This window comes from Nuphar pumila, chromosome 11 (genome assembly GCF_984573655.1).
Source record: "Nuphar pumila chromosome 11, dmNupPumi1.hap1.1, whole genome shotgun sequence".
NCBI lineage: Eukaryota > Viridiplantae > Streptophyta > Magnoliopsida > Nymphaeales > Nymphaeaceae > Nuphar > Nuphar pumila.
In genome coordinates, this window is record NC_143259.1 from 110678745 (window position 1) to 110691734 (window position 12990).

General features: G+C 34.8%; 1 protein-coding gene across 3 annotated transcripts in view; it reads left to right on the plus strand.

The window, feature by feature from the left end:
• The first annotated feature begins 8021 nt into the window (after nt 1-8021).
• The window catches only part of LOC149822836 (orotidine 5'-phosphate decarboxylase), a 37842-nt gene continuing 32873 nt past the window's right edge, over nt 8022-12990 (plus strand). For 2 of the 3 annotated variants that reach the window (XM_089980083.1, XM_089980085.1), the window contains exons 1-6: nt 8022-8160; nt 9135-9336; nt 9428-9491; nt 9608-9727; nt 9859-10017; nt 11476-11648. In XM_089980083.1, coding sequence (XP_089836209.1) covers nt 9245-9336; nt 9428-9491; nt 9608-9727; nt 9859-10017; nt 11476-11648 — 608 coding nt within the window. In that variant the 5' untranslated portion in view covers nt 8022-8160; nt 9135-9244. Of the gene's footprint in view, nt 8345-9134; nt 9337-9427; nt 9492-9607; nt 9728-9858; nt 10018-11475; nt 11649-12990 lie in introns of all 3 variants that reach the window. The other variant, XM_089980084.1, reaches the window with a different exon arrangement.

The window sequence follows — 12990 nt, forward strand, 5'->3', positions numbered from 1 at the left end:
CTCTGTATGAGGGAAAGGACACAATTAAGATTGGAAATGTGACATGTTTGAACATTCATAATGTTGGACTCTTACAATTTAATGCTTCTGGTTCTAAATTCGTTCTCAAGGATATTTTGCATGTGCCATAAATCACTTAAAACCTTCTCGGTTAATAAATTCACTCGAGATAACAATGCCTTGAATTCTTGCCCAACCATTGTTGTGTGAAAGATAAAGTCATAGGAAAAGAACTCGTACAAGGGAAGAGTGAACATAGGCTCTACTAGATCAAATTACATGTTGCATAAAGAAGTGAATTGCAATTTTCTAATAAAGTTTTTAATGAAGAAAAGGTCTCTCTTGAACAATGGCATCAACATCTTGGGGATCCTACCCTACGTGTGGTGCAACAAGTACTTCATAGATTTAGACTTCCCCTTTTTCATAAAATTGAGAACAATATTTGTCTTACATGCGAACAAGGCAAATCACATTCATTACCTTTTTCTCTATCATTGCATAAAGTTACTGAACCATTGGATGGGGCTGGACCCTGATCATAAAGCATAAATCATTATTGATATTATATGCATTTTGTGGACACTTTTCAAAATTTACTTGGATTTATACTATTGCGTAAAAAATCAGATATTAAAAATATTTTTTGAAGTTTCAAGGAAAATATGAAAAATATATTTTAAAAGAAAATTAAAATGCTTCAAATTGATGAAGGAGGTGAATATCTTGCGTTGGACCCCTTTCTTTGTTCATTAGGGGTGTCAACAAGCCGGGTTTGATTCAGACCCAAGTAGAACCAGACTTGACCTTGATTTTTGGGTACGGTATCGAGTCTAGACTCGAGTATAATTGGACTCAACATAACAGAAACCATACTTGGACCCGATAACTACAAGAACTAGATTTGGGTCATACTTGATAAAACAATATTTTTTTATCATTTTTACATTGAAAAATTATAGGTCTTAATCGAAACTCAAGTCAGGCACGAGTCTAGTATAAAATTTCATAAACTATACTTGGGTCCATGTATTAATTGAACCTTCGGGTCCGACCCCAGGTCTTAATCGGGTCTTCTTATTTATCATCATACCTGGACCCTATAGGGTTTGGTTCGGGTCAAGTCTGGGTAAACTCCACCCATTGACACCTCTACTTGTAACACCTTGGTGTAAAGGCAAACCAAGATATTTGAAAAGAAGTGTTCCAATTTAACATAAAAAAATTATAGATGCAAATAATTTGGTGTCTCTCACCATTAAACAACTTAAGGTCACTGATAGATAATTTGGAAAGCTCGAAAAACATACGCAGCAAGATCCACAAGTTTGCTATGTTGGTTTTGGTAGCTTTGACAAAAATGAGAATGTCATTGTCAAATAAGATATGAAAAAAAGTAGAAAGTCCCGGAAACTTCTTACGATCAAACTACTTATCATCGAGAGCCCCCATGACAAATAAGAAAGAGGAGGGGCGACAAGGGGTCACCTTGATAAGTTGAAAAAATGTACCTTGAGTGCCATTGATTGTGATTGTCGATGCTGAAATATGAAATGACTACTTAATCCAAGTACACCATTTGTTCTCAAAGTTCATTCTCTTCATGCACGCAAGTAAGAAATCCCATCTCATCATGTCAAACACTTTAGATAGATTGAGTTTCAGCAAGAAGGCCTCTGAGTGAGAAGATTGTATAGAGTGTACGACTTCATGTGCAAGGATAAGCTCAGCCTCATGCAACATTCTCCCTTAGATGAATGTATATTGGTTTTTTGAGATGATATGATCAATGACCAATTGAAGGCGGGAGGCCAATGCTTTGAAAATGGTTTTGTAAATGATATTGCTATGCGAAATTGACCTAAAGTTGTCAAAGTTACCTTGGGAACCACCTTTGGGAATGAGTACCATAATTAATCATCCAAGTGCTCTAGAAAGGATGGTGTTTGTGTGAAACTCTCGAAGTACAATAGCAATATCATCTTTACACATCCCAAATATTGCAAAACACTTCAATAGGAAAGCCATCGACCCTTGGAACCTTTTCCAAAGGCATAGAACATGCAACCTTCTTAGCTTCATCCAAATCAATTTTTTTTGAAATGAGACTACTTGTTCCTCTTTAAGAGCTCAAAACTGCATGCTGCTTAATTTCGACGTTGGCCTAGGAGATGATGTATATCTTACTAGGAATTGACAAGTGAAGTAATCCAAGAGGACCGACCCTTGTAGTTTGATCATCATTGAGAGCCAAGTAGGAGATGTAATTTATTTTCCTTTGGTTTGATGCATACACTACAAGAATGAGGGTCAATAGCGGCGATATTTTTAGCCGCTATTGCTCTATTTTTCATCGCTATTGGCTTATAACAACAAGAATTCTCGCTGATAAGTTGCCATAAAAAAATGACCTTTGTTGAACAATAACTGTGACATTTATAGGTCGTTGTTAAAGGGTAAACCAATACTAGTGAAGAATCTCACCAAAATTGGGAACACTAATATTGGGGAGGTAGCCTATAACGATGTTGTTGTTTTAACGACAAGATATCCTATAATGGTGAGATCTCTGACTCGCCATTATAGGCTACCTATATAATATCCCTGTCTCATTGTTATAGCCTATAACAACGAGCATTAACTTGTCGTTGTAGGCTATATGAGGGAGAATTAACTTGCCGCTATAGGTTGGCTATAATGGTGAGACAGAGATCTCACCTATAACGGCAAGAAAAGAATATCGTTATTATAGGCTATAAACCTACAAATTAAAAACTAAAAATTAGTTTAAAAAAAATTACATTAAAAAACTTGCAACTGAAACATACATTCAACAAAAACTTCAAATACACTTTAAATATAAACTTCAAACATACATCCTCAAACTAGGACTGAATAACATTCAACTTCAAGCGTACATCCTCAAACATTCAACACACTTCAAACTATCCCCCTTTCATCCTCTCCAAGCTTGTAACAAACACACTTTAAATATAAACTTACTACATCATTTCTAACCATGCAATAAACACACTTCAAATACAAAACCCTTACACTCCTTACATCCTCTCCAAGCCTGCAACAAACATATATACTTCTAACATTTACCTAAAATCAAAATTTAATTGTAGTAATTGTAGCAAAGAGTTTATAAATCAAAACATATACACTTCTCATATAAGCAAAACGTTTGCAAATTTTGGAGCTAGGATGGGGGGTTCTGTCTATGCGCATCCATGAAGGCCTGTATCTCCTCTATGAGCTTCCTAGTCCCTTCTCTCTTTCGCTCCATTTTTTGTTTAGTTGCTTCTCTCTCTTGCTCTATTTTTTGTCTAGTTGGTTCTTGTTGTCGCTCTATTTTCTCTCTTAATTGTTAAAACTTCGTCTGTGTTGCCTCCAGCTGAGAAAATAACTATGAAATTCGAGCTTGGTTGGAGTAGGATGATTTGGATGAAGGAAAAAATATACCCATGTCCCTCACATGTTTATACTACTCTCTCAAGACCTTGGCAAAGACGTCTCACTATGTCATCAACAAGCCTCATTGTAAAGAATATGTTGAATTTTTAATCTTCATAGATTGTAGCTTTGTTTGCACGTTGTTAATAATTGGTTATCAATAACTAATGATAATATACAAAATAGAATGAATGAATGTGGCACTACAAACTGTGAATTACTTAGAAAGGTGTCTCCTACTTCAGTATAGATGAATATCATGTGATTTGAATGGGTATGTCTCTTTATAGAATGCAATCGTCGTCAATTCATGTCCATCTATTTCAGTTTACAAATAAGAAATTAAGAATCTATTAGATCAAACATATTTAACAATATACTATATATACAAAATAAACTTATGGAATAAGAAACTTACCTTCGTATGATACCTTTAGAGGTACAAAAACCTAATAAATATATATTCTTTGTCAAACGCCTTGCACACTACAAAATCTGATGGATGAATTAGTATGTTCCCATCGCTTGCACATTGGGTCTTGTATCACCTTATATTTGATGTTATTTCCATCGTCATGAACAAGCGTTGCAACCTCGACTTTACAGAAAAATATCGTAACACCTTTTGAGAAACTTTCATTTTTTTTTTCTTTGTGTGGTTTATATCTTTAAGTATTGTACTTTGAGCACATTTTGTTCTTCTCATGCTCCTCCTAGGAAAATACATAGTCATTCACACATGCATCTATCTTCACGTAATCAAAGTCAGTGCTATTAAAAAATTTATTCACCTTGCAGTAAGAGTGACAATATTTTCTACTCGGGTGATGCATATTTTTTCATAAATCAATTGTAGTTTGATCACTGTTAGAAATTTTTAGTTTTGCAGTCCCGACATGGGCATCACATTCTACCAACAGAATTAACATGAGCACGTGACACTTCAAGGAATCAATCAATTCCATATGTATAAGGTTCAAAACTTTTGTCGTGAATGCGTACCTACAATTGATCTACATTCATAAATGACTACCCCACTATATTAAACAAGAAAATCTTTGATCAGTAACTCAACCAAGAATCTAAACTAGGGCGGGCACAAATGCACAATAATAAGGAAAAAAATGCCCCTAAAATTCTGTTTCTAACATTCACATAAATAAAAACACAAAAATACTTAATTAATATTCAACTCATTTAAAAAACCAAAATTAAACACCTAAATGCTAATTAAAAAACACACACAAAAAAACACAAACAACCTAAAACCTAATTAAATATTCATTCCATTTATAAATAAATAAATATAAAACCTAAATCATAACAAACATTAGTCATATATATAACAATTAAAAAATTAAATAAAAACCATTCATTCATTCTAAAAGAAAAAATAATATTAGCATGATCACACAAAGCATATGTAAATAAAAATACAATAAAAAACTACAAAAGACTATAAAAAACCCTAGTTTGGTTATATTTATTGTTTAATCACATTTACTATTACTAGGGTCTGTCATGTTTATCAAATAGCCCTAGATTTGTTGTCTGTTTTCAAATTATAGGGATTTCATCATATCAATATGGATTATAAAGTTTATGGCAATATCAGTTTCTCACAATTCTTGAAATTTAGTTCTATTTCATATAATGTAGTTCCATCATAAACAAAGAAAATAATAAACAATATGTCTGAGAGAGAAGACCTATATGAACAAAGTTTGGAATTTTCTAAGTTTGGCATTCATGTTTATGTCAAAATTTCTTAATCACTTATTTCTTTCATGTTTTTCAAAATAAGTAACTTCATAAGGTGAAATGTTTTGAAATTTCAGACAATTTTTTGTGAAATACAGACTTTATTTTCTTGATAAATTTGTTTGCATCAATTCTACCATGCATCTATAATCCATCCTTTCTTTGAATTAAAAAAATTTCATTTATCTTTTTCACATAGCAACAATTTTAGAGTATTAAAAAAAGCACATTTTTTTCTTAGCCATATTTAAGCATTTAAAAAACTTTTGATGCTTTTGTTTAACTGAAGCGATTCTGATTTTGTTATGATATATGTTTTTATCAGTAATATTTCAGAAAAAAACATTTATTTTCGACATTGCTAACCTTTTTGAAAAACATAGCAGGTCACTCCAGAAACATGAATGATAGTAGATGCACTACATTCTGTTGAAGATTGGGTAAACAAGTTTTGGTTCTTTGGGTTAAATTTTTTGGTTAAGTTTAAAAAATTTAGAGATTTCTTTAGTTGATAAAGATTTTACTCTATTATCAGTGTTTTCAATGGCATCTTTGCTACTACGAAGATCAGGTCAAGTTATATCCCAGTAATGATTCTGAAAGGTTCTCAAATCTTAAATCCATATCCATATCCATATTTATTCATCGTCCAGATGGACTTCCCTTTAATGTTCTCATTGACATCTTTACTAATATGAAGATCCGATAAAATTAAATCGCCCCTAAGTTACAATTTCGAAAGTTCTCAAGTTACCATGAGCCCGTAGCTGAATTTATTTGTCATCCAGATTGACTCCCCTTTCTCATACCAATGGTAGAGCCAAGCTGTAAAATGGGTAGTTACCATTGGATCCTTTGAAATATTATCTATTTTCAAATCAAATGAATTGATATTGGTATTTTTGACAGGAAAGAAAAAACTGACATTGATAGATTCTCTCTCAGACAAGCTATAATTTTTATTTGTGCAACAAATCAGCCTGATCAGCTGAATCCAGGAAAACATTCTTTGTTCTTGGAAACACAGGAAAACAATAAACAACATGCATTAAGCCAATTGAAAAAAAATAATAAACTAAATCTTAAAAAACTTCATGCAATAAGCCAATTAAAAGAGTATATAAATCTCCTAAAATCATGCATAACTCCTAAAATATAACTCTACAGAAATAAAGAGGAAGAAGAAGACCTAGATGGTCTGGCGGTAGAAGAGCGATAGCTCTCAGTGGTCAGGAAGAAGAAGACCTAGATGGTCCAGTGACAGTGTCACTTGAGCAGGGAGGGAGGAGAATTTAGCAAAGACGTGGACCGGTGTCACCCGAGTAAGGAGGGAGGAAAATTAGAGGTGGTAGCCGACGGTCCGACAAAATTGCAGAGAGAAAGAGAAAGAGAAAGAGAAAAAGAAAGAGAAAGAGAAAGAGAAAGAGAAAGAGAAAGAGCTAAATATAAAAAAAGGCATGTCAAACCATTTTTAAATACAACTCTACCATCATAAAGTAAAGCCTTATAACAGTGCAATCCAAATCTCACGGTTATTGATCTATAAAAGCGAGATTCTGTGGCCGTTAAATATTGCCATATTAAAGTGTTTTAACGATAATATTTAACAACAGAGAATGTAGAGGTTATACATATCTTTAACAACAATATAACTCTTGCTGTTATTGAATAAAACTCTATAATGGTGAGATTCATATTTCGCCGTTATTGATTTATAAAAGTTAGATCTTCTGCCCGGTAAATATTGCCGTTAAAGTTTTTTCGCTATTGACCCTCATCCCTGTTGCTTCCAACGTGATTTTCTGTTGTCATTTAAAAAGCAGTTTCTAACGTGAGGTTTGTTACCATTCATTCTTCCAGCTGATATCAGGTGCAGCAGTTAGGGACTCATTTTGTTGACCCAATATAGTTTAGGTTGGGTATCCCAACTGACTGGTTATTATTTGCACAGATTCGGGTAATTTGGGTAAACCCCGATTCAACACAAACCTGATCCATTAACAACTCTACCCTCTACATGCATCCCCAAACAGGTTGGATCTATTCAAGGTCCATATGTTAGGATGTAAGCATGTTGGACTCAAGTCTGATGCAAGCAGTATCGAGTCCAACCTAATTGGATTCATGAGATTCAGAGTCTGATGGGATCAGCTAAAACTGAATGCGGATCCAGCTAGCTTAAAATCTGACACTTACACATTCAGATTAAGATTTTAGTCAGATTCGGATCTTAGTTGGATTCAGACTCATATTCATATGCAAAACTCAACACTGAATCTGGACCTGATTATTAATTAGATCCAACCAGTTGAGATGCCTGTCCAGATCCAACAGGACCAACACCTTAAGCCTGAAGAAGACCAAATCCTTCGGTGGGGTGTTAATGGGTCGGGTTTGACCCAGACCCTCCGTTACCAAGCCCTATAGGGTCAGGGTTTGGTGATAAAGAAGGTCTGATTAGAATATGGGTCAGACCCAAAGAGTTCGATTAATATATGGAGCCAGGTATGGTTTGTGAAATTTCAAACCAAACTCAGATTCAACAGGTGTTACGATTAAGGTCCGTTATTCTTCAATGTAAAAGAGAAAAAAAATATCATTTTACCATGTATGAACCGGGTCTGGTTCCTGTAATCCTTATAGGACCTGGGTATATTTTTTCTTATGGTGGACCCGATCGGACCTTGTACCAGCACCTCAAAGTCAGATCCGGGTTCGAACCTACCTAGGTCCCATCCACAAGAATTAGGTCCACGGATCCAAGGAGTGAAAGCGGGAGGGGTTGAGACAGATACCCCCGCGACCATTCCCTCCACGAGCTCTCCTGGAACGCTCATCGCCTTTCAAATTCTTGTGGACTCTCTCTCTCTCTCTCATGATTTTAATGCTGTTAAGAAGGCATCCTGAGAAAATTCCCATAATCGGACATTGATATTCGTGGTATAGTAGATGCTATTACACAGAATCATTACTCTGTTCGATAGAATTGTTTTTTTATTAAAGAATTTGATAGAATTGTTTGGTCTCTTCCTATCCACTCTGATTGAATTGGAATTAGATTTCGTGGGGATTTTCTTGATGGTGATTTCTGTGGTTTCTGTTTCCATTCGTCCTCTTCTTTCAAGTTACGTGTTATGCAATTCCCAATTTATTTATTTACTGTTTCGATTTTTTCTATGACCTCCACTGAGTTTGTGATGCTTTTTTTTAGAATCTCAATCTACTTGGTTTCTGCTTGCTCCTTTTAGTGAAGGAGAATCGATTTCTATTATTTTTTCGACAAAAAATTCACAGATTAGAAGGGGAAACAGGGTCCAAATATGTATGATAATGATCTCTTTTGTCGACCTATTAACTATAGGAGAATCTTGTGATGGTGAACATTTTTAAGGGGGCGTTGGGATGCACCAACTTATCCGAAAAACTGGTATGAGCTGGGAACTTGAATTGTGGAGCTCTAGATAAATAAGGAATGAGGGTGTTTTGATGCACCCATTTATCCAGAAAAGTAAGATATGGTGGTTTGCATTGTGATGTGTAATACACTTTCTTAACTTTCCCCCACTTTCTATATAAGTGGGTGCATCCAATCACCTCAAAGAATATTGATGGTGAAAAGGTTTGAATGTGGGGGTTATCATTTACCTGGAAGATTTTAATTGGGCTCCTTATCATATTTCTCCTGAGATGAAATAAAAGATGGTTATTTTTTTTTCTAAAAATTGTTCCTTTTTTGTCTTGGATTTTTGGTTTGTGATAATCTTGGTTCTTGGTTTACCCATGAAGAGTTTTGTCAAAGAAATTAGTTCTTTCATATGATGATAGCAGACCAACATATTACCTTACGAGAAAGGTTCGTTTATGTCAACTATGAATTGGTTTTCCATTTTAATAACTTTGTCTTTCTTGATCAGGTGAACTTGAAAGTTTGAAGCAAAATTTGCATTTGTTTCGAAGATAATTTCTTACATATGTTGGAAGACCTGCTGCTACTAGAGGGGATATGAAGTAAGCTCTGCTGACAATGCACGCGTTGAGCACGACCTGTTTTTGCTGGGTAGGAGATCAGAAGAGTTCTGCATTGCAGGCTGGCTTACATAAAGCTGCGGGTGTTAGGTTTGTGATGAGTCCATGTCTACATAGAGGCTTTGAGACCGGCATTTATTGATAGAGTTGGCTCTACTTACTTTTGGAATTATTAGTGCAGGTTTAAGCCTTTTGGTTGCTTCGATGTGTTACATAGAGAAGTGAAGACTTTTGTGAGGTGGCGGGTGAGTCCTTAAGGGATAGCCCATGTTCTTGAGGCAGTTTTTCATTGAATTGGTGACTTTAGTGCTCTTGTCTTGATTGTGCTTGACTCCATTATGCACCTACATATTATTGGCAGTTCATCCGCCCTGTTTGTTCATCCTCAGAGGATGAGTATCGCTCATCCAGAAATATTGCGGTTAGCATTTTCAGACGATACAGAAATTTTGTTGATCGAGGTGGTATCGACAACCTTAAGGTGTGCCTGGCATGTCTTTCTATTCATTCCCACAGAACTGGAATTTGTAGCTTCATTAACTCATTCAGTTTTTTTCTTCATTCGTGGATAATTTAGTTATGTTAACTTTTTTTTTTGCAAATTTCTTTCAGGAGTTTATCAATGCTGGAGTGAATGCGTATGCTTTGGGTTGTACTGATGAAGGCTTGCGAAAGGAACTTATGGACATGAAGGGCTCTGGAGTGCATGTAGAAGGGGTACATGCTTATGGTGGAACAACAAGTTTGAAGTCTAAGGTCTTCTCTGAAGAGGTCAGATTACATGCCAAGCCTTAGATATACATAAAAAATCGAAAAACAGACACAAGTTTCTCTATCTAAAAAAAATGTTATCCTGTGGGAGTTAAGTTCAAATGTCAAAGTTATGTTGATTTTACAAATGACCAGTTGATTGATCAACCAATCTTTCAGAGTTAATATGATTTTGTAGATATTAATTTCCCTGGACTGTTATAGGTCTGGAAGTTCATCTTCTTATTGCTTCTTTGTGGTTAGCCTGTTCTTCCGTATATTTTCCATTTCTTCTCGTACATTGTGTGGAGTTGATTATTTTTGCCTCTGATGGCCGGTTATTGTGTCACTTGATACACTGGAATCTTCATATTGACTCTTTTTTTATGAGCTACTATTTTCTTAAATAATATAAGTAGCTCTGGTACTTCATCACTTCTGGTTCATTACAGTTTGGCCAACTATCTAAAATTCACTCTCTGAACTGTATATTAATACTATTGCTTGCTTTCTTATAAATAATGGAACACCTTATTTGTAGTTATTGTCTTTTTCTGTTAAACCATGTAAAATGTTCTTGAGAGCAGTTCCCAGCTTAGACTTCCCATGCATATGTAAGGCTCTTCTTGAAGTAATAGACCATTGAATTTCTATCCTTGTGCCTCCATCTCCCAATTTGTATTTTGATATTTCCTCTACTTAGTTAGATTGCATCACAAACTTATGTCATAAATTTGGATTATAATTGTCGTTATTGCATCACCAACTTACCACTGTTATTGTCAAGGTCTTCAAGCAAATTTTCCATTTCTTTTGCCTCCCTGGACATGGGGACCTATATCAGAATTATATTTTCTAGTACTTAGATTCAAAATTGTGGCACAGTCATCTCAGAATTTATTGAGGATCCCCTGTTTCCAATTATAAGCTGCTTTAATGGTAGTTTTTACAATTTCCTTTTCACTCGTAGTGTGGGGTGCAATACCTCGACCCCTTTTTTCGTTTAAACTATAAGCTTATTCTTCAAAGCTATTATAGAAACACAATTTTCTATTTCATGTTGGTCAATTTTAACTAAAAAATAGCATTCTGTTAAGGACGATTGTTGTTCTATTTATTAAAGGTGAATACAATGGAGCTGACAGAAAAGAACATAAGATATGTGTTTGACCCACTTTTGCTTCAGCTTGGATTTTTAGCCTCGGCTTTGAATAATATATTTTGCCTATGCTTTTCTCTTTCTTCATGCCTCATGTGCAAGGATAAGCCTTTTCATGTATCCTTCTGTTGTAAGTTTAATTCTAAAAGTTTTGTATCGAAGTTACTTCATTTGACTTATAAGTTTTAAATTTTAAAAAATATAATTGACTAAGTTTAGGCAAGAAAGCTGCTATTATTTTGCTTTTTTGGAGAAAATGGGATCATTTTGTTAAAATGAAAGAGAAGATAGAATCACATATTTGATTTTTTTGCCCCCAGGTAGAGGAGTGCATCTTATGGTTGAGCATTGTATTTATTACCATCTTATGCACACCACAACCAACTATAGTTAGATGGTCATCCACACCTCCTGTATCTGATGAAATCAAGCTTCAATGGAAAGGATTCTGTGCTCTCATAGCCAATGCTTATTATATGAAGGGAATGGCATGGTGAGTTTTTTTAAAAAACCTGGCTTTCTTAATGCATATATTTAATCTCGTATCATATGTCGTATGTCATATTGGCATGTACCTAAGTGGAATTTAATGATCATTCCATGAATAGGAACATGTATGAAGGGAATAACCAGCAAGGCATTGGAAAAATCAAGTATCATTCATGTAAATTAATAGACTTTGGTACCTTGTTGATTCAGAGTTGCTGCAGAGAAGAGGAAGAAGATAATAGAATTCTGGACAGATTTTCTGTATTCACGTATCGAATGTGTGGTTTTATTTTATATTAACTTTCCTTTTTTGTGACATTACAACATTGTCCCATGATTATAGAAAGAAAAACATACAAGACTAATTAAATACACATGTGGGTATACAAACTTAAACACATTGGATCTGGATCCAGATCCAATCACGTTACGATATCTTCCCACAAGTTGTACGTGGTTTTCACCATGGACAACTTGTTCTTGAGATACCAGAATCTTTGCGTTGTAAGGCCTTTCGTGAACAAATCAACTATTTGATTCTCTATTCTCACAAATTTTGCTTTTAATTCTCCATCTTCGATCCTTTGCCTGACGAAGTGCTGATCAATCTCAATATGTTTGGTTTTACCATGCTGAACTGGATTTAATGATATTTGAATAGCATTTTGATTTTCACAAAATAGTATCGACCTTGGTATTCTCTCTCCCAGCTCAGTCAAAAGATATCTTATACAACTCAATTCTGATGTAGCTATTGACATAGCCTTGTATTCCGCTTCAATACTCGACTTAGCAACAACTTGTTTTCAACTACTAAAAAAATCAAATTTCCACTAAGGTAAACACAATAGCCAAAAATAGATCTTCTCTTATCTGGATCTCTTGCCCAATTAACATCAGAATATACCATCAACATTAATATATCCTCTCCTTGTGATCTCCTCTTATACACCAACCCGGCTCCTGTTGTACCCTTCAAATGGCTTAATATCCTTTTTGCTTCCTCCATATGACTGACCCTTAGTTCATGCATGAATTGAGATACTTGAACATATACTATATTTGTAAAGTCCACAAATTTCTGTGTTTATCTCCAGTATTTTATGGAAAATTCATCGACCATAAATAAATCGATGAACTTTTGGATAATAAAAAGGTATAGAGCTTAATCAAACTTATTATGGATTCGGATCTCGATAGAGGATCCATACGGATCAATATCCATGAAACCTGGTTCTGACGGTACATTTCACACTTGAGAGATTCGCTGAATCTCTGAGTTTATTATGTTCGGATCCAGTATGGATCCGAGCTTATAGAGCATATAAGGACTCAAATCAATTTAG